General features: G+C 35.0%; 1 protein-coding gene across 4 annotated transcripts in view; it reads left to right on the top strand.

The window, feature by feature from the left end:
* The window catches only part of IFT88 (intraflagellar transport 88), a 134,196-nt gene that overhangs the window by 17,989 nt on the left and 90,294 nt on the right, over nucleotides 1-25,913 (top strand). For all 4 annotated transcript variants that reach the window (XR_006889139.1, XR_006889140.1, XM_046664788.1 and 1 more), the window contains exons 4-13: nucleotides 6,655-6,711; nucleotides 7,855-7,908; nucleotides 8,539-8,602; nucleotides 9,366-9,435; nucleotides 12,938-13,028; nucleotides 14,244-14,348; nucleotides 15,441-15,543; nucleotides 16,537-16,651; nucleotides 19,022-19,253; nucleotides 20,567-20,637. Coding sequence is in view for 2 of the 4 variants with exons in the window: in XM_046664788.1 (XP_046520744.1) it covers nucleotides 6,655-6,711; nucleotides 7,855-7,908; nucleotides 8,539-8,602; nucleotides 9,366-9,435; nucleotides 12,938-13,028; nucleotides 14,244-14,348; nucleotides 15,441-15,543; nucleotides 16,537-16,651; nucleotides 19,022-19,253; nucleotides 20,567-20,637 (962 nt within the window). In the remaining 2 variants the exon portion in view is untranslated. The remainder of the gene's footprint in view (nucleotides 1-6,654; nucleotides 6,712-7,854; nucleotides 7,909-8,538; nucleotides 8,603-9,365; nucleotides 9,436-12,937; nucleotides 13,029-14,243; nucleotides 14,349-15,440; nucleotides 15,544-16,536; nucleotides 16,652-19,021; nucleotides 19,254-20,566; nucleotides 20,638-25,913) is intronic.

The raw sequence follows: 25,913 nt of genomic DNA, 5'->3' as shown, positions 1-25,913 counted from the left end.
AGGTATTTTATTCTTTTTTGTTGCGATTGTGAATGGGATTGAGTTCTTGAGTTCTTTTTCTGTTAGTTCGTTGTTAGAGTGTAGAAATGCTACTGATTTATGTATGTTGATTTTATACCCTGCTACTTTACTGTAGCTGTTGATTATTTCTAATAGTTTTCCTATGGTTTCTTTGGGGTTTTCTATATAGAAGATCATGTCGTCTGCAAACAGCGAGTTCTCCGTACTGTTTTTATAGTGATTGTACCATTTTACAATCTCACTAAGGATGCACAAGAGTTCAAGTTTCTCTGTATCCTCACTAGCGCACTTGTTATTTTCTTTTTTTTTTTTGGTAGTAGCAATTTTAATTGGTAGGAAGTGATTCTCATTGTGGTTTTGATTTGCATTTCTCTGATGATTAGTGACATTGAGTATCTTTTCACACACTTGTCGGCCATTTGTATATCATCTTTGAAGAAATGTCTATTAAAGTTCTTTGCCCATTTTTTAACTGGATTATTTGATTTTTTTTTTTTGTTGAGTTGTAGGTGTTCTTTATAAATTCTGGATTTTAACCCCTTATCAGATATATGATTTGCAAATATTTTCTCCCATTCCATAGGTTGCGTTTTCACTCTGTTGATTATGCCCTTATGTTGATTTATGCACAAAAGTTTTTAAGTTTGATGTAGTCCCATTTGTCAGTTTTTCCTTTTGTTGCCTGGGCTTTTGGTGTCACATCCAAGAATCACTGCTAAGTCCAGTGTCATGAAACTTTTCCTCTCTGTTTTCTTCTAAGAGTTTTATAGTTTTAGATTTTAGGTTTGGACCTTTAATCCATTTTGAGTATAAGATAAGGATCTAACTTCATTTTTTTTGCATGTGGATATCCAGTTTTCCCAGCACCATTTGTTGGAGAGACTGACCTTTCCCCATTGTGTGGTCTTGGCACCCTCGTTGAAGGTCATTTGACCATATACACGAGAGTTTTTTCTGTGTTCTTTACTCTAGTCTGTTGGTCTATTTAATCTGTCTTTATGCCAGTACCACAATGTTTTGATTACTGTAGCTTTGTAATAAGTTTTGAAATCAAGAAATGTGAGTCCCCCAATTTTGTTCTTCATTTTCAGAGTTGTTTTGGCTATTCCGAGTCCCTTGAGATTCCAAATAAAATTTAGGATGAATTTTTCTATTTCTTAAAAAAATGCCTTTGGGATTTTGGTAAGGATTGCACTGAATCTGTAGATCGCCTTAGGTAGTATGGGCATCTTAGCAGTATTACATTTTCCAGTCCATGAACATGGATATCTTTCCATTTATTTGTGTCTTCCTTAATTTCTTTCAGCAATATTTTGTAGTTTTTAGTATATCCAGTAAATGAATTTTAAAGTATTTTAGATAAGAGGATTTTTTTATTCTTTCGAGAATATAAATATCATTTATGTAAAGCATTGGAATATATTTATCTAAAGTACTAATTGTTTAAAAAAATATTTCTAATTTTAAAGTTACATAAATATTGATACTTCAAAATGTTGGGGCTTAATTTACAAATTACTCCTTCCTTGATTAATGACCCTTCATTAATTCATCTTCCACCAGTAAATAAATTGATAGAGTGATTTTTCTCAGTATTGTTAAAATTTTTGTTTATGTCATGTACTGGAAAACAATATGGAGATTCCTCAAAAAATGAAATATAGAACTACCATATGATCTGCCTATTCCATTTCTGGGTATTTATCCAAAGAACATGGAAACACTAATTTTAAAAGGTAAATACACGCCTATGTTCATTGTGGCATTATTCACAATAGCCAAGACTTGGAAGCAACCTACGTGCCCATCAATGGATGAATAGATCAAGAATAGATCAATGGAATACTACTCAGCCATAAAAAAGATGAAAACTTACCATTTGCAACAGCCTGGATGGACCTTGAAAGTATTATACTAAGTGAAGTCAGTCAGTCAGAGAAAGCCAAATACCATATGATTTCACGCATGTGGAAGATTAAACAACAACAACAACAAACAAACACACATATAGATACAAAGAATAGATTGGTGGTTACCCTAGGGAAAGAGGAGTGAGAGGAGGGCAAAAGGGGTAAAAGGATGCACGTACAGTGATGGATGGCAACTAGATTTTTGGTGGTGAATACGATGTGGTCTATACAGAAGTTGAAATATGATGATGTACAGCTGAAATCTATGTAATGTTATAAACCAATGTGACGTCAATGAAAAATAAATAAATTTTTGTATATGTCATGCAAAGCATGAACATCTGCCTTCCACAGTGCATGAAATATGCCAAGCTTCTTTTGTAGTTGAAAATAAACAAGGTTAGTACTAGGTACTGCAAGTCTATTCCTAATGTTCTGTTTTTAAAACTGCCTCTCCACAGGTGCCCACTACTGTATAACAGTGGTTCTCAGTCCTCCCCGACACTCGCCCCAGGGGACCTTTAGCCTGGAGATATTTTTGGTTGTCACAACTTGGGTGAATCTAAACATCATAGAATGCACAGGACAACCCCCACCCCCTCAATAAAGAATTTTTCAGCAAAAGGTCAATGGTGCCAATGTTGAGAAACTCTGATATAAGCAACTCCTCTGCTTTGGATGAAATGTCCTCCTGTCCTTCCCTCACTTTGTCACTTTCTCCCTTTCCTCCCTGCTGTACATAGTATTTAGCAAAAATAAATCATCAGTATTAAAGCACTTAAGATGGAAAGGATCTTGTGAGTAGTTTGCCCAGCACATTTATATAAGTTAATTTAGTGTGGTTCCCTGCAATGAGTTTAGCCAACTAAACAGTTAGAGGACATAGTTCTCCACAAGACTGTCATCACTTCTGACACCAACTGCAAGTTCAGGGGGTTCCCAAAACCACCTTCAGGTTCAATACTCTGAAAGGGCTCACAGATCTCACTGAAAGCAGTTACACTCAATGGTTCATTACAAGGGAAGGATACAGGTTAAAAGCCACCAAAGGAAGACACATATAGGGCAGAGTCGGGGGGGGGGGGTCCAAATATGTAACTTCTGGTTGTCCTTTCCCTGTGGATTCCTGGATGGCATTAACTCCTCTTGGCAATTATGTGATGACAATACTTAGAGAGGGTTGCCAGCCAGAGAAGCCCACCTATGACTTTGGTATCTAGAGTTTTCACTGGAGCTCCATCACGTATTGTCTGCATGGCTGACCCTTAGTCGCCAGCACCTCATGGAGGTTTGGGCTGGTACCTCTGGAAGTTGGAACTGATATTATGTGTCCCAAAGCTCACATTATAAATCATGTTGTTAGATTACCTGGTGGCCAAAGCCCCTGGACAAACAAAAATATATCAGGCAGAACACTTCCGGGGCTTAGAGATCACCTCCTAGTAGCCAAGGGCAAAGCCAGACTCTCTTTAGGTAAAGTTAATTGTTGACTACATGTTCCACAACCAATTTTTGAATTTTAAGGTTACCTTTATTATGGAAAGAAAAATCCTAGGTTGAGTTCTTCTGCTAGGCTAATGACTAGACTATAAGCTTTTTGAAGAGGCAGACTGTTTTATTCATTGTTCTTTTCTTTGACTACTGTTGGTGCTTCATAAATCTTTATTGCATGACTTAGTAAATAAGTGAACAGTTTGAGTTAACAGTGATTTGAGTTATCAGACATCAGGTGATAAAGTTTCACCAGGCTGGCCCTTCAGTGATCTTTAGAAGTGACTTCAGAGATCCTCATTTTACAGATGAGGGAACTGAAGCCACGAGAGGCCAGAAGTCTCACAGCTGTCTGTACTGGGCTAGAGCTTAGGTGTCTTGGCCCCCTGTTGAATGATATTTTCATCACACTCTACTTATATTAAATGGGGAAAAATTGTATAGCTTTTATATGAAAGGTACTAGGCTCACTTAAGAGGGATAAAATTCTAGCTATCTCCAAAGGACCTTCTAATCTTAGGAAGGAAAATAAAATGGACACAGATATTATAAAGCGTCATGTAATATTGTCATAAAAAAGAGTGTAAATTGGTATGGGACCACAAAGAGAGGTTATTTATCACTAGTTAGAACAATCAGAAGAGGCTGCCTTAGAAGATAAATTTACAGTTAAATGTTAAAGGATGTGTGAAGTTAAGACTGACCTTGAGATATGAGAGGAAAGGCATTGCGGGTGAGAGTGTAAGGTGAATGAAAGAAGAGACAGTGTAGGATCCAGTCTTTCTGAAGAGAGCAATCCAATGCTAAGAATAAAAAGACCCAAAAGAAACAGATTAAGTCATTAGTAAGTAGTTAAAAAGAATAATGGTCTCTTTCCTTGTGTTTGTTTTCATGGAAAAAATTGTTGAGATCTATATCCTTTCTTTTTAGCTTTTTCTAAGACCTGTTATTTGTCACTTAGGTCAACTTTGTTATGGTTTTGTTCAAGTGTTTGATATTTTTACTTTTTTGGGGGGGGCCTACTAGTTCTATTATTAATGAGACAGTTATGGTCAAATTTTACACTATGATTGTGGGTTTTCTTTTCTTTAGATTTTTGCTTTATATATTTGGAGCAAAAATATTTAAAATTGTTACATTTTCATGGTAAATTGAGCTTTTCATTGTTATGAAATGTCCTTATATCTCTAGTAATAGTTTGTCTATTTTGTCAGATGTTAGTATATTGATAGAGCTATTCAAGCTCTCTTCTGTCTAGTGTTTGTGTGATATGTCTTTCCCATCTTTTTACTTCCAACTTTTCCATATCCATATATTTAAGATGTGTTTCTTATTAACAGCATGTAATTGAGTTCTGTTTTTTAAATACGGTCTGATAACCTTATTCTTTTAGTGAAGTATTTTAGTCCATTTACGTTTAATGAAATTACTGATTTGGTCTACATTTATTGTCTTACTATTTGCTTTTTGTTTATTCCTGCCTCTTTTATGTTTCATTTTCTGTTTATTCTTGTCTTCTTTCGTTTGATTGTTTTTATTATTCCATTTACTCCCACTGTTATCTTGGGAGTTTACATTCTTTAACTATTTTTTAATGTTTTCCTAAAGATTACGATACTCATCTTTAACTTATTAGAATCTAGTATATATATTAGTATTTTACTACGTCTTGGACAATGCCAAATTTTGCATTATCTTCAACGATTTTTTACTTCTAACATTTCTATTCCTTTTTTATAGTCTCCAGTTCTCTGCTGAAACTGTCAATCTTGTCTTTTAATTCATTGAACATATTAAGCATAGTTATGTTAAAGTCGGTGTCTGATATTTCCATTGTGTTATCCCCTTCTGGGTTTCTTTCCATTCTTTTATTTCTTTTGGCTTTTGGTTAGGTAGTCTTGCCTCCTATTTGTCTGCTTGTTTTTTATTGAAAGCTAGACATTGTAAATGAAAAATTTTAGAGATAATTTAAGGCTATATCTCTCTGCTGTCCAGTATGATAACCACTAATCACATGTAGGTATTTACATTTAAATTATTTAAAATTAAATAAAATTTGAATATTCAGATCCTTGTTACACCAGCCACATTTCAAATGCTCAGCAGCCACATGTGGCTAGCAGCTATCTTATCAGACAGGGCAGCTGCAGAAAAGTTCTATTGGATAGCACAGCTCTAGGTGATTTCATCTTTTACTAGAGAGAATTTACTTTTGCTTGTGGCCCTAGAGGCACTGGGAATCCTGGACCACCTTGATCCAGTTGAGTTTGAGTTGATTGTAAATTGGACTTCAGCCCTTATGAGGACTGGTATACCTCTACTTTACTTTTCAGTCTTAGAGTGTAGCCTTTTGAGATCACAATCCAAAGCCTGGGGGATTACCAGTGCTGCCACCTTGGCAGGTCCCCAACTCCAGTGTTTCTCTCTTAAGACCTGTGAGTCTGTAAAAAGCTATGTTCAGCTTCTCAGCCATGCCTTTGGGATTAACAGATGTCTCTAGGAGAAAAGCAGGCCCAAATGCAGGATCACCTCTCTAGCCTTCCCTTTTCCTTATCTTGAGACCTTGTAATTCTTCACTGCCTGCATGGTTCTCTCATGTGACCAGACTGAGTTTTTACAAAAATAATTTTGTCCCTAGCTTTTTTAGTGGTTCTTAGTGATAAAGTTGTTTAAAATAGTAGTCTATCATAGCCAGAAGTAGAACTCTTCTACTAATGATGTTTTAATTAAATATTTCAAACAAATATGCCTAATAACTAACATGTTTAGGACATTTTCATCTACATGGTCCTGTTTGATTCCAACTACAAATATGTGATCAGCATATTTTGTATCCTTATTTCAAAGATGAGAAAATTTAGGGTCAAAGAGATAAAAGAAACACAGCTAGTAGAGGGCGCACTGAGATTCAAACCCAGATTCTCTGACTCCAGATCCTAGTGGATGGCAGTAATAAATACGCGTAATGAAGGATAGATGCAACCATGAAAAGCTAATCTTTCTTATTGGCATCTCAGGTCATTCTGAAGTCCCTTTTCTACTTTAAAATTAATTCTAGAATAAATCCTTTTCTCAATACTTAAAATATCTGAGCTCCTTAATATTTAGGATAACGTAAAAGAAATTATCCTAAATATTATATAAATATGTCTCTCTTTTCTATTTCTTTTCTACTTTTCTATTATATAGCTTAATCTGGATTCTATTAACTATGTTTTTTTTCCTCCCCAAGATAACTGCTAAAATACCAAGCACAGCAGTTACTAGACCTGTAGCTACTGGATATGGGGTAGGTTTTCTTAAGCTGAAGATATTAAGATGCTTTTTCTCATACATGAGTTCACTTTAGGCAATTCTACATAACTTTGGCTGTCTTTCAGTCCATGACCCAGATATATTTTCTATTTTGGGTAGTTATGAACATTATAAAAGTGTAATTTGATTAATAACTTTGAATATTCTAGTCATTTTGATTGTAAATATATCAGAAAATATTACCCCTTTATTGATAAACCTCGTGTTTGTTAATTGACTTCTTTTCATTTTCTGTATAATATAACCAAGTCTCATGTGTATTCCATTCATATATTTTGTGTGAAGTTATATGTTATATAAATGTAACAATGTGTATAATTTTAAAAGTTACTAACTAATACATGAAAAAATAAAATTTAAGAAAAATTTCAGAGGCATGTATTTGGGTCTTTTATTTGAGATCATTGGAGGAAAGATGCTATATAAAAATCCATAGAGGAAAATCTTCTAAACTTTGCTCAAATTTGGATGTTTTAACTTACATGAAATAATAGAAGAATGGGAGAAAGATGGAAGAATGAAGTAGAATAGCTTTTTCTAGTCCTTATGATAATATTTCTTAGGGGTCGGAAAAATGGTTTCAGAACCTGGAGGTCCAGGGCACTTGCCTTCATGCTCACCCCATATGTGAATGAAGAAAGTAGCCTTATATGTAATCTAACTGTGTGTCTTGTGAAACATGCTGTTATTAATCAGCCCAAGCGTGTATTACTCATGGGTTTGATTTTTGGTGATGTTTCAGAATAGGAGACAGCAGACTTTTTCTGTGAAGGGCCAGACAGTTTAGGGATTGCAGGTCAGATAGTCCCTGCTGCAGCTGCCCAACCCTGCATTTGCAGTGCAGTCAGCCGGAGACAGTGTGCAGACAAATGAGGTGTGGCTGTGTTTCAATACGACTTTATTTACAAAGGCTGAGGGTTGTGGTTTGCTGACACCTCTTTTAGAGTTTTATAGTTTGATCCTATATGCTGAGGGGATAAATGGAAACAATTATGTTAGGTTTACTTGCCAGTAGAATGAAGAAAAAAAGTTTTGAAGAAAACTTTTGTAACTTGGTTTATAAAATTAAATGTAGATGTTTTTTAGAATCATTTTAACTTAGTTTTCTGTTTACTAGTCCAAGACATCCCTGGCATCATCAATGGGAAGACCAATGACAGGGGCTCTTCAGGTATATCTCTGTCATGGGGTTGTTCATGTTGGCTCTCTCTTGTGACTTCGAATATTACCAAAGTTTTTTTTTCTTTATTATATTATCTTAAAACGTTGAACATATTACTTACATAATGACCCTGATTCTTTAAGTCATGGGCTACAGGTTGGATTGTTCTAAATATTTGGAGGCAGAGTCTCTTTGGATTTGTTTACTCGGGTCTCAAATGAAATCCCATTGAGTAGTGGACATGGGGCTGACACTTTGCTTCTATGGTGTACTCTGGGGCCCATTTTTCCTGTGCTATCATTTACAGAAATTTCTGTGGGTTCTCTTGTAGGCACATAGGAGACCAACGGAAAGTAGGAAAGCAGCTAGCTAACAAGCTATATATAAAAATCCATTAGTTTTTTTTTTTCAAACTGACAGTAAGCCCAGTTAGATCAAGGAACTGAAATTTTATAGGGGAAAGGGAAAGTAGAGACAGGATTGACATAGGAGGAGGCAGAAGTAAGGAATAAGCAGATAGTGATTAAAAATAAGCGCTAAAAATTAGAGCTGTATTAAGATATGTGTCATGTACAGAACTGTAAATAAGAGGTAGATGTTATTTAAGAACACTTTTTAAATGATTCTTATTCTTTTAAGGATGGAGTTGCTAGACCTATGACAGCAGTGAGAGCAGCTGGTTTTACGAAAGCAGCTTTGAGAGGTTTGTTATGTTATCATTACTAGTAATTTCTTTCAGATCTTTTCATCTTTTTACTGTTTTTGTATGTGTAAATATTATTACCAGTTAAAATAAAATCTAACATGCCATTGATTATAAGATGTGCCATTATTTTAGGTACATTAAGAAAGGAAAGGGGTGATGAAACTGATCTGCATCTCAGTTGGGGTGATAGTTGTACGGGCATGCAATCTCTCAAAATGTACTGACTTGTACATTAAAAATGTGTGCATTTTATTTTATATAATTATGGCTCAATTTAAAAAATTAAAGGTGAAAATAATATTTACATATATAAGTTTACATATATGTAAATTACATATATGTAAATTTTACATATAATAGTTTTAAAATAAAATTATGACAAAAATTAATGTTTATTAAACCAATAAGGAAAATTAAAAAGCCAGTACCAGGTTATTACTGACGTGATTGATAATTTAGAGTTCATAATAGGGATAGATTACCGTGGGAGGAAGTAAATACTAGTAGACAGTATCTCATTTTTGTTTTTACATGTTAACACATGAGTTTTGTTTACATAGATTTATGTATGTTAAAAATCTTACTAATTTCTTGATATATGAAATTTTTGTCTAGATATAATAAATGTCCTTCCCATTTTATAAATAAGGAATCTAAGCCATTTTATAAATAGGTAAATTAAGTAAGTTGTGCAAGGTTTCGTTTTTCTTCAATTATGCTGCATCGCAAATTAAATGCGCACTCTTGAATTGTGTCTCAGGCTCTGCGTTTGACCCCCTTGGTCAGTCAAGAGGCCCTGCTCCTCCTCTGGAAGCCAAAAACGAAGATAGGTATGCAAGTCCTGAGGCTGTTGTTTTGTTGTTGTTGTTGCATGTTTTGTATTTTTATTTTACAAATATATAATTCTTAAGTATTTTAAAAGTTTGTGTCAGCAGGATAGTAATCAAAACATCATCCTTAGTTCTTGAAACTAGCAAAAGAATCAAGTCTAAGAAAAACAGCTATGTGTGTTCTGTAAAGTTTTATTGTAATATTATTTGGCTTGAAGATATGTCTAATTTTTATGAGCACCAGTATTCTCTTGAAGGCCAAATGGGATTGTAAATGGAGTAAGATGTGCTTATTTTAAAAGGACATTTCAAAGAAAAGATTTAAGAGAACAAATAAAAGGTTAGTTATCTTATCAATATTGAGGGGGGCCGACCCCATGCCCGAGTGGTTAGGTTCACACACTCTGCTTTGATGGCCCAGGGTTTCACCGGTTTGAGTCCTGGGTGTGGACATGACACTGCTCATCAGGCCATGTTGAGGCGGCGTCCCACATGCCACAACTAGAAGGACCCACAACTAAAAATACACAACTATATACCAGGGGACTTTGGGGAAAAAAAGGAAAAAAATAAAATCTTTAAAAAGAAAAATATTGAGAAATTTAATTTTTTTATAGAATTAACTTACTTTTGTGCAAGTGGCTACAGAGTAGCCAAAAAGCTGTGGTATAAATTCAGCTGTATACATGTACTGATACCTGAGTACCACTGATGTACACATTTTACAAATAGTAATAGAAGCCAGTGTTTCCAAGTACTCACTGTGTGCCAAGCACTATGCAAGTGCTGTAAATAAATGAAGACTGAGCTGTTTTTATCATTAGTTCATAGCGAGAGAAAGTAAAGCACGGAGATCTTGGTAACACAATAAATGGCAGGACTAAGATTTGACCCAGGTTGTCTCTTCCAGAGCTTATGCTATTAACCAGTATGTTTTATTTTGCTTCTATATAATAGATGTTTTTAAAATTGTAATTCTTAAAACCCAGTATTTGGGCTGTTGTATAAATTACATAGTTTCCCTTTTTTGCCAACAAGGAACTTCTATAGAAAATCAGATTACTTTGTATCCTAGTTAATGGCAGCATGTTTGCTAATAAAAGTATGTTATTTTACTTAAATATTATGTCATTTAGGATCATTTCACTTGCTAACAACACAAGACTCATCAGAAAAACAGACACACAATAAGAACATTTATTATATTATATAATGGGAAATCTGAAGGAAGGGCTGTTCTAGGGATGGTTAATTTAACTGCTCAGTAACATCATCCCTGGTTCAGCTTCTCTTTGATTCTCTTGGTTTTTCTCGAAAGCTGCCCCATCCTTATGCTCCCAAGGGAGCCATGAGAGTTCAAAACCTCTAAGTAGTTGATAAAACCTAGAGTCAGAAAGTTCTCAGTCTTAGGTCCCTTTTATTTTTATTTATTTTTATTTTTTTTGGTGAGGAAGATTGGCCCTGAGCGAACATCTGTGCTAGTCTTCCTCTATTTTGTATGTGGTATGCTGCCACAGCATGGCTTGATGAGCAGGGTGTAGGTCTGCACCCAGGATTTGAACCAGTGAACCCCAGGCTCCCAGGCTGCCAAAGCGGAGCACGTCAACTTAACCACTGCTCCACCGGCAGCTTACCTAGGTCCCTTTTATTTTACTTTTTATTTATTTATTTATTTATTTATTTATTTTTGGGGAAGACTGGCCCTGAGCTAACATCCATGCCCATCTTCCTCTACTTTATATGTGGGACGCCTACCACAGCATGGCTTGCCAAGCAGTGCCATGTCCTCACCCAGGATCTGATCTGGTGAACCCCAGGCCGCCAAAGCAGAATGTATGCACTTAACCGCTGCACCACTGGGCCGGCCCCTCTCCTAGGTTGCTTTTAAAAAGTCAAGAAAATCTTTCCAGGTACCTTCTACCCCGAGCAGGTGTGTCTTCTTTCCTCATTGGCCAGAAATGCTTCACAATCCTATGACTGAACCAAACATTTGGCAGAGAATGAGACTCTTGACTATCTTAGATTTTGCATGCAAGGAAGAAGAATAGGTAGGTATCCAACAGTGTTTTCATATAGAGTTCATTTTTCTGGCATTTGGTAGGGACAAGATAGTTACTTTGAGTATCTTCATAGGGTTTTCTTACAGATTTTTATCTTTAAAATTTTATATTTTAGGTTTAATAATAACAATCTGTAAGCAACATTTAAAGACATTTATTAGAGTGTTTCAGATAACTAGAAAACAGAATTCTGTACTTCGTTGTAACCTTTATAAAACTACCATCTATTATTATGCTCATTGCTCAGTTAGAATTTTGTGGATTTTTATAAGCTAATAAAATTTGTATCCCATCTGACTAAATTGGTAGTCAGGTTCCACCAAAGAATATGATTCTATAGACAAATCTATACTATTAAATTTATTCCTGTATTCTTTTAAAAAATCCATTTATAGAGGCCATCCCCATGGCCAAGTGGTTAGGTTTCTGCCCTCTGCTTCAGTGGCCCAGAGTTTCACCAGTTCGGATCCTGGGCACGGACATGGCACCACTCATCAGGCCATGCTGAGGCGGCATCCCACATGCCACAACTAGAAGGACCCACAACTAAAATATACAACTATGTACTGGGGGGCTTTGGGGAGAAGAAGGAAAAATAAAAAATTTTTTAAAATTAAATAAAAGTATTTTTAAAAATCCATTTGTAGAGAATTAAGAGAACTGTGTATTCTGATACGTTTGTAGTAAAATTTTATTTAGGCACCGATGTACATTCAGAGTACTGTGGTATTTTGCTGGAAGAATGTGGTAACAAAATAACATTAGTGTTATTTTTGATATGAGACTGATTTGGGAATACTCCATTTGTTACTAATGGAATCAGGATTTTTAAACTTCTTTGTCTTGTTAGGAATCTTCTCTAGAGTACCTATCTGGTAGTAAATAATAATGTCTTATCTCTTTTTGGAGGGACTTCAGTTTTCCTAAACCATAGGATTAAGTTTTCCTTTGCCATAGGATCTGAAAAAAGGATCTGCTTTCTTTTGGGGATGATAAATATAACAGTGTGGATCCTAGAGCTACCTGACTGGGATTTAGATCCTGGCTCTGTACCTTACTAGCTGTATAATCTCAAGCATAATCCTTCACTTCCTAAACCTGTTTCCCTATCAGTAAAATGAGAATGATGATAGCACTTGTATCAGTTGTTATTATGAGGATTAAATGCCATAATTAAGGTAAAGCGTTTAGATCAGTATTAAATGATACTTGGGCTAAATAAATTTTAGCTATTTTTACTATTATTATGAATAATTATTTAATGTAATTATTAAAAACAGTAGTACGTTTGCTATTTAATGCCATTTATACATTTATCTTATCTGTGACCTATTCTTAAAGTTTAAAAGCACATAATGGGTGATGCTAAAAGTAAATTAGATTGTGGTATAATTCTTAGTGGTTGAATGATTCAAAGTACACTTACTTTTTTTCTTTAATAGCCCAGAAGAAAAGATTAGACAGTTAGAGAAGAAAGTAAATGAGTTGGTAGAAGAAAGCTGTGTTGCCAACGGTTGTGGAGACTTAAAATTGGTAAGTTCATAAACTAATAGAATTCAAGGTTATGAAGTGTGTGTTATATGTGTGTGTCTGCCTTAATATATGCACACTTACAAGCATATGTATAGTTAAATATTTTTGTTTTGCTATTGACTGGCCATATGTTTTCACTGAAGCAATTATTTTGAGAACCTGCAATTGTAACTGTGTTTCATAAGCTCTGATGTCAAACATTTGGCTGCTTTTACACTGTTTGATGTTGGACGTTTCAGTAGGGAAGAAGATTCTAATGTCGTGGTTGATTGAATTGTGCAGCCTGGTGGGCTATGGATGAGACTCAGAGCCTGCTGAGAGGCATAGCTTCCTTGATCCACACAGTACCAAGGGCTGTTTTCTTATTTAAGCCTCACTACCCTAAAATATATTTTCTTAAGTAAACTGTAGAGTCGTTGTTTGCTTTTTAGGAATCCAACTCTGTTTTGTTATTATTATTATTAAATCTTTTTTCTTAATTTTCTTTGTTCATGTTACTTTGTCATACCATATAAATATAATTTCTGTGACATAATTGTCAGATTAATGAATACCATTAGAATAAATTATTCAGTATAAAAAGCTACTTTTATATCTCATAGAACTGGCGCTTTTTTATTTTGTCCTAAAAAAAAAAAATCCCATGTTGAATTAATCAGTCTGTAAAACTGATTAGTTTCTCAGTGGAAATGAACAAAAGGTTCTTGGCATTCTGAGTAGGATGTGAGACCAAACTAAGCATCGGTTATAAGACAGTGTAGCAGTTATCCTTTGACTTGTCTGTATTTTGAGCATCCCAGAAACCAAACAAATCCATCAGGTTTCTGTCTCACGAAAAGGAATTAAAATACCTAAAGATTCAGGAGTTACAAGGAAAAAAGAAGTAAATAGGCATGGTCAGTCCTAAAAGGTGGTGGAAGGTCTGGTGATGAAGAAACTTGACTTGGGGCAATATACTGGACAGTTTCTTCCTTGTACTTTCTCTCCTTTCCCAGGAAAACACATGAGGTTTTTATGATGGTGAGCTCCAGTTTAAACAAATACTCTGGGCTCTTTTGTGTTCAAGGGGAGTTGATGGTAAGAGTCCTGCAGGGTATCCTAGGAATCCAAGGGTGGATAACGTATCCAACCAAGCATCATGCAGATAGCTCCCAAATGCATAACGTGCTCATAATTAATGCTCAAGGAGTTTACCAAGTATAAACTTGATTTCAGGCCTTAGAAAAGGCAAAAGATGCAGGAAGAAAAGAAAGAGTCTTGGTGAGACAACGAGAACAAGTTACAACTCCAGAAAATATCAATTTGGATTTAACTTATTCAGTAAGTATGAAATTGCTGTTGGCTAAAATTGTTTTGGCTAGGATTTGTAGATTCCAGAAGTCTTTTTTCTTTTTTCGTTTATTTTTTAAATCTCATTGGACCTCAGGTGCCCGAATTAGATTAATAATAATCTTGAGTTCATGAGACACTCTCTTCTTTGGTCCGTGCAAAGTTTTTTTGTTTTTTGTTTTATTTAGTTAAGTTGTTTTTAATCACTTACTAAGTACTCACAAACCCACCATCCAGTGACTCTTATTTCTTGAAGATTGCTAATATTTATGCTCTGTTCTGTGTGGTTACTTTAATGAGATTCTAATGTGGACTTTCTCGTCTGTGATTTTCAAGAACTTCACACTAGGCAAAAAAAGCAGTTTTCTGTGAGGGTAGGGGGAAAAAAAGCTAACTAATTTCTAACAAAATTTTTTTACTTCTTAAAAGACACTTCCTTGATGCTTATACTGCTGTTAAAAGGGTGTATTTTCAGTGGGCAAAGTCTTCATATGCCAAACAAATGGAAAAAAGGATATTTGAGACTTTGATTAATAAGAATTTTTAGATGTTTACTATTTATAACTAATATTTTTAAATTCCATGGACTCTTTAGATTAGGGAATAATTTATGATCATTTTTTTACCTTGAAGAAGATAATTTACTGTACCTTAATGACTTAAATTATATTTTTGCATATAGAGAAATACTATACAAATTAAAGTTTAAGATATTTCCACATGATGTTTAATTTATGAAGAGAATTTGGTCCACTGTCTTGCTTATTCCTTTTATCACTAGCAACATTAACAATACACATTTATTCTTTGTAGGTCTTCCTAGATTAACGGATGGCAAATACTGCCTAAATTAGAAAGAACACATAGAAAATTAAGGTGAAATTTAGAGGACAGCTCTACTTGGCTCAGTGCTCTTGCATTTGGAATGCAAGACATTTCTCTGTATACTTCATTTCCTAAGTGGCTTGGTGTCTTGATATAAGCAGCTAACTTTGTTGTAGGATTTTAATCTCTAGAAAGATTATAGGTATAAGGGGCCTAAAATGGTCATTTTTTGTCTTTTTGCAATATTTTTCTCCTTAGGTTCTTTTCAACTTGGCCAGTCAATATTCAGCTAATGAAATGTATGCTGAAGCACTAAACACGTATCAAGTTATAGTGAAAAATAAGATGTTTAGCAATGCAGGTATGTGTGTATAGTCAGTTTTTCCAATAAGTCTAGTTCTTTTGTAGTGTTAATTTACATTTCCCCACCTTATGCTTCCTTATAATGAAATGATCTACTTTTTAAAAAAAAATTTTCTAATTTTTATTTTTCCTTCTTCTCCCCAAAGCCCCCCAGTATATAGTTATGTGTATTCTAGTTATGCGTGCTTCTAGTTGTGGCATTTGGGACCCCGCCTCAGCATGGCCTGATGAGCGGTGCCACGTCTGCGCCCAGGATCCGAACCGGCGAAACCCTGGGCTGCCGAAGTGGAGTGCAAGAACTCATCCACTCGGCCACAGGGCCGGCCCCTGAAATGATCTATTCTTTAAACAAATTTGTATTTATATAGATGTGTCCTGCTTAAAGATACTATTTATATGAAAATTCATGCAAATACTAATGAAGAAATATGGTTGATGTGAGGTATATTGCCTAATAGTGAACAAAAAATGTATTCTGTCATCACAAGTGAAATGAGCCATGGGAACCCCTTTGAACATGCTTTCCCCTCTGTAATTTATCCCCAAGAGACCATAGTTTATATTTAGCATTTATACTGTGTAGTTTTTTGGTAGCAGTATTAAAGTTTATCAGAATATTTTCTTTGATGTCATATTAAAATGTGTGTGGCATTATTGAGTCTAATTTTAAAATCCCTTATTTTTCTTAGAAGAACACAGCTCCAGTTTTATAAATTGTTTAAAATCGTAAATTAATTAAAATTGTTTAAATTGTGAATTAGTTGTTTTCCAGCCATATTTTCAGGAATCCGTCTATCTTGTTACATTTCCTCACAGAAGATTAGTGTGCAGATACATGAAAACAGTATAACTGTTTTAAAGTGAGAATTTTAGGTAGTATCTGAAGCTTCAAACTTGGAAAAAAGCTTCAAAGAATATGAATTAAGGTCATCTAAAATATATAGAAAAAGTGAAAAAATAGAATGTTAAATTCATTAATTTCTTTCATTAGGAAGATTGAAAGTGAATATGGGAAATATTTATTTAAAGCAAAGAAATTATTCCAAAGCCATTAAATTCTACCGAATGGCATTAGATCAAATTCCAAGTGTCCATAAAGAAATGAGGTAAGTTTACATAATGATAACTTTGTAAAATTTGTGTTATTTTTCAGAAACAAGATAACTCTTCTGACCTGTTGTTAGGAGATTGAACGTTTTGAGGTGTTTGTACGTGAGAAGTGTTAGATTTATGTTATATCTGTAGTGTTTTGGTCTATTTTCCTTATAACTGCTTGCACACATTTGTTTAATGACAAGTTAAGGGTTAAAAACATAATAACTGATCAGTTAACATAAAACTAAGCTAATTGGCCTATGTAGGGTATAACCCTGCAGGCCATTAACACCAAATACAACTTATTGCCAACACAAAATCAAAACAACAGTCCTTTAGAACATACCAGAATCTGGAAAGCAAGGCTAGAAATTAAGACCCTCGTTCTTGTTATAGATTGAGAGTAAAATAGTGAAAGGAGGGGCCAGCCCAGTGGCTCAGCAGTTAAGTGCACATGTTCCACTTCGGCGGCCGAAGGTTCCCTGGTTTGGATCCCGGGTGCAGACATGGCACCACTTGGCAAGCCATGCTGTGGTAGGCATCCCACATATAAAGTAGGGGAAGATGGGCACGGATGTTAGCTCAGGGACAGTCTTCCTCAGTAAAAAGAGGAAAATTGGCAGCAGATGTTAGCTCAGGGCTAATCTTCCTTAAAAGAGGAAAAAAAAATAGCGAAAGGAAGCAATTGCTTTTGAATCTTAGAGGATGGGGAGGTGAGTGAAGCTGAGATATTTTCTATTCCTATAATATTTAAAGAGCAGAAACAGTAAATTACCTTATGGTCTAATAATAACCTTGGGAACATAGAAGGTTTCCAGGATGTTTACTGGTCATAATTTCCCCTAGACACAGTACAGTTCCTCTGTGAAAGTTAATTTATTTGTAAATGCCACCTTTAGTGATCATTTATTTTTGAATTATGCATGATATCTCATTATCATCAGTAAATATCTAGCTTATGAACACAATGTTGTTGAGGTACTTTGAACCCAGGTGAGGCCAAGAATTTGAACATTTTAGACAAAGATGATAATATTAGATAGTGTAGGTTAAGTGCTTAATAATCAATACTTAAGGGTTGCTGTGGTAATTCAGTTGAGGGAATAATTTTTGAGAACAAGAATGGTCAGGAAAGATTTTGTGAAGGCGGTCTAAGTGAGAGGAGAGAAGGGTAACATTCCAGACATGGGACGCCACGAGAAGAGTCGGGAAAATAGCAGTGTTTATGATCTGATCAGAGAATTATGAATAGACAGATTTAGTTGAAACAGAGGCATTTTGTTGAGGAGTGGTTACAAATAAGATGAGATCACATCAGTTAGAATGACTCTAATCAAAAGATAATAACAGGTATTGAAGAAGATGTAGAAAATTTGGAAACCTCGTACATTGGGGATATAAAATGGTACAACCACTTTGGAAAATAATTAGGCAGTTTCTTAAAAAGTTAAATACAAATTTGCCATACGCCCAGCAATTCCATTCCTACATATATTCCCAAGAGAAATGAAAACAAGGGATTGTTTGCATATGTTCATAGCAGCATTATTCATAATAGCCAAAAAGTGGAAACAATCAAATGTCCATCAAGTAGGCAACGGATAAATAAATGTGGTATATTCATACTATGGAGCATTATTTGGCTATATAAAACGAATGAAGTACTGACACATGCTACAGTATGGAGGAACCTTCAAAAGATTATGCTAATTAAAAGAAGCTAGACAGTTGGAGCTGGCCCGTTGGTGTAGTGGTTAAATTCACGTGCTCTGCTTCAGTGGCCTGGGGTTCGCAGGTTCAGATCCTGGGTGAGGACCTACACACCGCTCATCAAGCCATGCTGTGGCCGTGTCTCATATACTAAATAGAGGAAGGTTGGCACGGATGTTAGCTCAGGGATGATCCTCCTCAAGCAAAAAGAGGAAGATTGGCAACAGATGTTAGCTCAGGGCTAGTCTTCCTCACCGAATAAAAAGAAGCCAGCACAAAATGTCACATATTGTGTGACTCCATTATATGCAATGTCTAGGAAAGGCAAATCCAGGGAGTCAGAAAGTAGATTAGCAGTTGCCTAGGGCTGGACATGAGAATGGGGAGTGACTGCTAATTGGCACAGGTTTTCTTTCTAGGGTGATGGAAATGACTTAGAGTAAGAATGTAGTTATAGTCCCACAACTGTGTAAATACAGCAGTAATCACTGAATCATATACTTAGAACAAGTGAATTTCATGATATGTAAATTAAACCTCAGTAAAGCTTTAATAAAACAAAACAAAAGAATAAAGTGGGAAAGAAAAGGAGGAAACTATTTGTGGAATGTCTTGACTACCAATTAAAGAGTCCAGACTTTTAAAGCTAATCTGTGTTTATTTTTCTTTAGAATTAAAATTATGCAGAACATTGGAGTTACATTTATTAAAACTGGTCAGTATTCAGATGCTATTAATTCATTTGAGCACATAATGAGTATGGCACCAAATCTGAAGGCAGGCTTCAACCTAATTCTTAGTTACTTTGCTGTTGGAGATCAAGAAAAAATGAAGAAGGCATTCCAAAAATTGATTGCTGTTCCATTAGAAATTGATGAAGATGATAAATATATTTCACCAAATGTGAGTATGAAGAAGACTGTTATGTAGCCAGATCTTAGTTATCCATGCTTTTTTGTTTCCAGAAATGAAAAGTTGGAATGGATGACTTCTTAGGTTTCTCCCAGCCCTATGTTAATATGTTTTAATTAATTAATGCATTTTATAATTTCCATTTGTTATTAAATTAGGTTGAGAATGGGACTCTATTGAAATAGAGCTAGGGATTATGGTTAAAACAGACAATTTTAGTAAAAAAAAAAGGGGGGGAAGAATGTTATGAAAAATAAGGTTGCATGTCATTCTTTAAGAGTAATATCTTGACCAAGTAATCCTAAAGCCTTTTTTGACTATTTCTTCAGTCGTTGTTGAGCAGAGGGAACTAAAATATACTAAATATATCAAGAATGGAAAGAAGTAATTCCTTATCTTTATTCGTAGAATGGAGCATAATACAAAAGTCATACTTTCAAAGACCTGAGGAAATATGTTATGTTAATTGAGAAAACACAGATATACACCCATTCATGAACAAAACTAGAAGAAAATACACCAAAATTGAAACAGTAATTTCTGGGCAATGAGATTATTTTTTTTAATGCTTTTAAAATATTTTCCATATTTTTACACATACATTATTGGTATACTACTATATTATTTTATATTAAGTCAAACCCTATGAAATTGCCCGTATTTATAGATCAAAATGGTGTAACAATGTCAATTTCCTAAGATAAACTTCATAGATTTTTTTCACAGATTATAAGGGTGTTGCAGCATAGTGGCTGACTCCATCACTCAGTACTGACTCTCCTTGTGCCTCAGTTCCTTTATATATAAAATAGGACTAATTATAATAACCTGCCTTATAGAGTTATGAGGATTAAATGAGGTAATACATGTGAAATACTTAAAACAGTTCCTGGAATATAGTAAGTGCTGGGTAGATGTTAACTATTATATATTACTTTCATGCTGAGAAAAAAATTATATATATTGTGAAAAAATCATCTGTGGGAGTAGAGATATGGCTCATACTAGGTAATTGGTGATCATTAAAGCATTTATATTTGAGTTTAGAATGTGTAATGTCACACAGCTTCTGTGTACTTGATCATATTCTTTCCGGCCTGACCTTTTACCAGCTGCTTAGAATTTATGTTAGTTCAGTGGAGAAATAAGAAAAAAGATCTACTTTGTGTAAGGAAAAATAATTTAGAAAGACGAATTTACTCTACATTTTATACAGCTAATTAGTGGTGAGGTTGACTAGAAATCCAAGTTCCTGGTGTTTACTTCTGAATTATTCATTTTTCTTTACAATTTTATTTTCCCAGGATGATCCACATACTAACTTAGTGATTGAAGCTATAAAAAATGATCATTTAAGGCAAATGGAACGTGAAAGGTAATATTTTGGGCACTTAATTAGAACTTAGTAATGTAGGTTTCATTTTTATAAAAGAGTTAAATGTGCATTTTGATGATTTCTTTCAAAACTTACTAGATTCACCGTATGTCTTGAATAGTGCTGTTGTTTCACCATTTCTATACTTCACTGGGTTCTCTTTCCTCCTTCAAATAACCTCAGTTCTCATGCTGATCCCAATGATTCTTACTCAGTTACTCTTACTATTGCTTTATAATTCACTTTCCCTCTTCATTTGGTGCAATATTGGAATTTTGTTTTGTATTACCTTTATTTTAAAAAATTATATCTTTATGTATTTTTGTCCAGCCTCCCAATTAAATTTCAACTTCCAAAGACAAAATTCTTTGTATTTATTTCATTTCTTCCTTCCTCCGATATGGTACCTAGTCTCTGGCAAGTATAGTTTGAAAGTTCTAATGTTTATTGAATATGCAACAAGTATAATAGTATATCACATGATAGAGGACCTTTAATTTTTTTTTAATTGTGATAAAATACACAGAATGTAAAATTTACCATCTTAACCATGGTGCATAATTCTTTATGGTTTGGTAGTGTTAAGTGCATTCACATTGGTTGTAACCAGTCTCCAGAACTCTTTTCATCCCTTCAAACTACAACTCTGTACCCATTGAATAACAGCTCTCTAGCCCCCTGCCCCCAGCCCCTGGCAACCACCCTTCTACTTTTGTCACTGTGAATTTGACCGTTCTAGTTACCTTATATAAATGAAGTCATAGTACTTTGTCTGTTCCTGGCTTATTGCATTTAGCATAATGTCCTTCAGGATCGTCCATGTTGTAGCATGTGACAGGATTTGCTTCCTTTTTAAGGCTGAATAGTATTCTATGTTTGGAGGGCCCTTAATCTTTAGGAATTAGTCTAACATTAAAAATAAAACAAGATACTTGTAATTCTTGGAGGATGGAGTAGATGTACTTTTCCCTGTTTTTCCCCCCAAAAATGCAATTATTATATAATGTAATATATAAATGTATAAATAAAAACCCTGGAAATTATATATAAAACAAATATAAGAAGAAAGATGGAGAGAGGAGGGTAGATCAGCGAGGAACCTCCGGACCTGAGGAACCACATAGCACTGAGTTCCCCTCACGTTTCCCAGAGTTGCAGCTGAAGAAGCTGGCAGTCAGAAAATGCTGATGAGTACATTTAAGAAAAAAAAAGAAAAACCCAAAAAGCCTGCTTTCTTTAGCCAAAGGACAAGGAAAGGGGTAGGCTAGCAAGACAGGAAAGTTTTAGACAAAAACCACAGAGAAAAACTGTATCCCCACCCCTGCTTATGCCAGCAAAAGCCAAGTGGGAGCCTAGACACCCTCTACCCTAAAAGATCAAGTAGGGAGCAAGGACTTTAATCTCCAAGGCCTTTAATGAGTCCCCCACTCTGTGCTGTCAGCAGATAGCACCTGGGAAGCCTGGAATTTCACCCCACCCAGCAGTAATGAGCTACTCCTGCCCCCCTTTCCTGGGGTGGTGTCAGGGGAGACCAGCGGAGAGTCAGGATTTTTATCATCACTCAGCAGTAACAAGGCCACCCCACTGTGGTGTCAGTAGGGACCATGGTGGAAGTAGGAACTCTTACTTCACCCAGTAGGAACAAGGACTCCCTCCCACTTTGGGTGTCAGAGGAGTCCATGTGGAGAACCTGGACTTCTTTTATCTGGCAGTGATGAGGTGGTGTCTCTTTTTTCCCTGCTGGAGTGGTGTCAGAAAGCCAGCTAAAACAAAAGATTTAAATAAAATTCAGAGTCTATAATGCAAAAAGGTCCAAGTTTTGGTCAAGATTCACTCATTCACCAAGAACCAGGAAGATCTCAAAATGAGTGAAAAAAGCTAATCAAGAGATGCCAACATTGAGACGACAGAGATGTTAGAATTATCTGACAAATTTTAAAGCAACTGTGATAAAAATGCTTCAACAAGCAATTATGAATAAGCTTAAAATGAAAAATAAAAACCATCAGAAAATAAATAGCATCTCAGCAAAGAAATAGAAGCTATAAGGAAGAACCAAGTGGAAAGTTTAGAACTGAAAAATATAATAACTGAAATAAAAGCTGAGGGGATGGGCTCAACAGGAAAATGAAGGGGAGAGGGGAAAGATTCAGTGAACTGGAAGATAGAAAATGGAAATTACCCAATCTGAACAACAGAGAGAAAATAGACTAAAAAACAAGAGTGAACAGAGCCTCAGGGACCTCTGGGACTATAACAAAAAAATCTAACATTTGTGTCATCACTGTCTGGGAAGGAGAGGAGAAAGAGATTGGGCTAAAGAGATAATGGCTGATAACTTCCCAAATTTGGCAGGAAAAATAAACCTACAGTACAAGAAATGGAACAAACCCCAAAGAGGATAAACCCAAGCAAGATATATCATGATTAAATTTCTGAAAATTAAAGACAAATAAGAAGTCTTGAAAGGAGGCAGCAAAAAACAACACGTAAGGGAAAAGCAATTAGAATGACAGTTGAAAAGTCTTAAATCAGTAACCTAAGCTTCTAGCTCAAAAACCTAGAGAAAGGAGCAGTCAATCCAAAGGAAGCAGAAGGAAAGAAATAATAAAAGAACAGAAATCATTGACATTGAAAAGAAGGAAACAATAGAGAACATCAATGAAACACAGAGCTGATTCTTTGACTAGATCAATAAAATTGACAAACTTCTAACAAAACTGACAAAAAAGAGAGAAGACACAAATTACCAATATCAGGAACAAACAGGGGCTATCACTACAGACCCTGCAAACATCAAAAGGATCATGACTACAACAACCCTATACACATAAATTTGGCAACTTAGACAAAATGGACCACTTTCTTGAAAAAAAAAATACCACAACTCACCTAACATGAAATAGATCATTTGAATAGCACTATAAGTATTAAAGAAATTGAATTTATAATTTAAAAACTCCCAAAAGAGAAATCTCCAGGCCCATATGGTTTTACTAGAGAATTCTAGGAAATGTTTGAAGAATTAACATCAGTTGTACACTATATTTTCTTCCAGAAAATAGTTCCTTTTATGAAGCTAGTATTACCCTGATACCAAAATATGACAAAGACAGTAAAAAAAAAAAAAAAGGGAAAATGTTGACCAATATCTTAGGAATATAGCTGCAGAAATTCTTAAGAAAATACTAGCACACCAAAAATTACTAACAAAATATTAAGAGAATTATGCACTGTGACCAAGTGGGATTTATCCTAGAAATGCAAGGTTGGTTTACCATCTAAAAATCAATTAATATAATACAGGATGTCAATAGACTGAAGGACAAAAACCACATGATCATCTCAGTATAAATAAAAAATCTTTTGGACAAAATCCAGTATGCTTTCATGATAAAAACAAAACACTTCAAGCTAGGAGTAGATGGGAAGTTTCTCAATCTGATAAAGATATCTATGAAAAACATGCAGTCTGACTCATACTTAATGGTGAAAGACTGAATGCTGTCCCCCCAAGTTCAGGAGGAAGGATTTCAAACTCTCACCAATTTTGTTCAGCACTGTGCTGGAGATTCCAGCTATGGAAATTAGGCAAGAAAAGGAGGGCAGAGACATCCAGGTTGGAAAGGAATAAGTAAAACTATTTCTGTTTACAGATCACATGATGTTATCTCTAGAATATCCTTCCTAAAATTTTAGAATCCACTAGAAAATGATTATAGGCAATAATGGAGTTCAGCAAGTTTGCAGAGTAAAAGATCAGTATACAAGAACCAATAGTATACTATAGAAATGTACTATACAGTATCAATGAACTATCCAAAAATGAAATTAACAATTGCATTTATAATAGCATAAAAAATAAATTATTAGAAATAAGTTTCACAAATGAAATGTAAAACTTATACCCTGAACACTGTAAGACGTTGAAAGAAATGCTGAATAAGTGGGAAGACATCACATGTTTATGGATAGGCTCTTAATATTAAGATGACAGTGCTCCTCAAATTACTTTATAGATTCAGTGTAATCCCTATCAAAATCCAAGCACTATTTTCACAGAAAGTAACAAGTTGATCCTAAAATTCATACGGAAGTATAAGGGATCCAAAATAGCCAAAACAATGTTGAAGAAGAGCAAAGTTGGAGGACTCAAACCACAAAGCTACATCAATCAAGACAGTGTGGTTAGTCCTTTATGCTAGTAGCATGAAGATAGAAGTATAAATCGTTGGGATGGAATTGAGAGTCCAGAAATAAACCTGTAAATTTATAGTCAGGAAAGGTGTCAGGACAATTCAGTGGGGAAAAGATAGTCTTTTCAACAAATCGTGCTGGGACAACTGGATATTCTTATGCAAAAGAATGAAGTTGGACCTCTCTCTGACACAATACACAAAAATTATTTCAAAGTGGATCATAGACCTAATGTAAGAGCTAGAACTATGGAATTCTTAGGGAAAAACATAGAAGTAAATATTATTGATCTTGTGTTAGGCAATGGCTTTTTAGATGTGACACCAAAAGCATATCAAGGGAACTGGCCCCATGGCCGAGTGGTTGAATTCACATGCTCTCCTGCGGCAGCCCAGGATCCTGGGCACAGACATGGCACTGCTCATCATGCCATGCTGAGGCGGCATGCCACATGCCACAAGTAGAAGGACCCACAACTAAAAATACACAACTGTGTACCGGGGGGCTTTGGGGAGAAGAAAGAAAAAAAACACATCAAAAGAAAACAGTGAGTAGATTGAACTTCATCAAAATTAAAAACTTTTGTTCTTCAAAGGGCACCATCAAGAAAGTGAAAAGATAATCCACTAAATGGGAAAAAATATTTGCAAACCATGTATCCAAGAAGGGACTTATTTCTACAATATGTAAAGAACTCTTCCAACTCAATAATAAAAAGGCCAGTAACTCAATTAAAAATGTATAAAGGATCTGTATAGACATTTCTTCAAAATAGATATGCAAATGCCCAATAAGCATACGAAAAGATGCTTAACTTCTGTAGTACTCATTAGGAAGATGCAACTCAAAACTGCAGTGAGATACAACTTCACACCCACTGGTATAACCATTATCAAAAAGATAGATAGTAATAAGTGTTGGTGAAGATGTGGAGAAATCTATATCTTATATGCTGATGGTGGGAATGTAAAATGGTACAGCCACTTTGGAAAACAGTCTGAAAGTTTCTCAAAAGATTAAACATAGACTTACTATATGACCCAGCAATTTCTTGCCTTGGTATATACCCAAAAGAAATT

The sequence above is a fragment of the Equus quagga genome, chromosome 6 (assembly GCF_021613505.1).
Source record: "Equus quagga isolate Etosha38 chromosome 6, UCLA_HA_Equagga_1.0, whole genome shotgun sequence".
In the NCBI taxonomy this organism is placed as follows: domain Eukaryota; kingdom Metazoa; phylum Chordata; class Mammalia; order Perissodactyla; family Equidae; genus Equus; species Equus quagga.
This window is presented reverse-complemented; position numbering and strand designations above follow the sequence as displayed.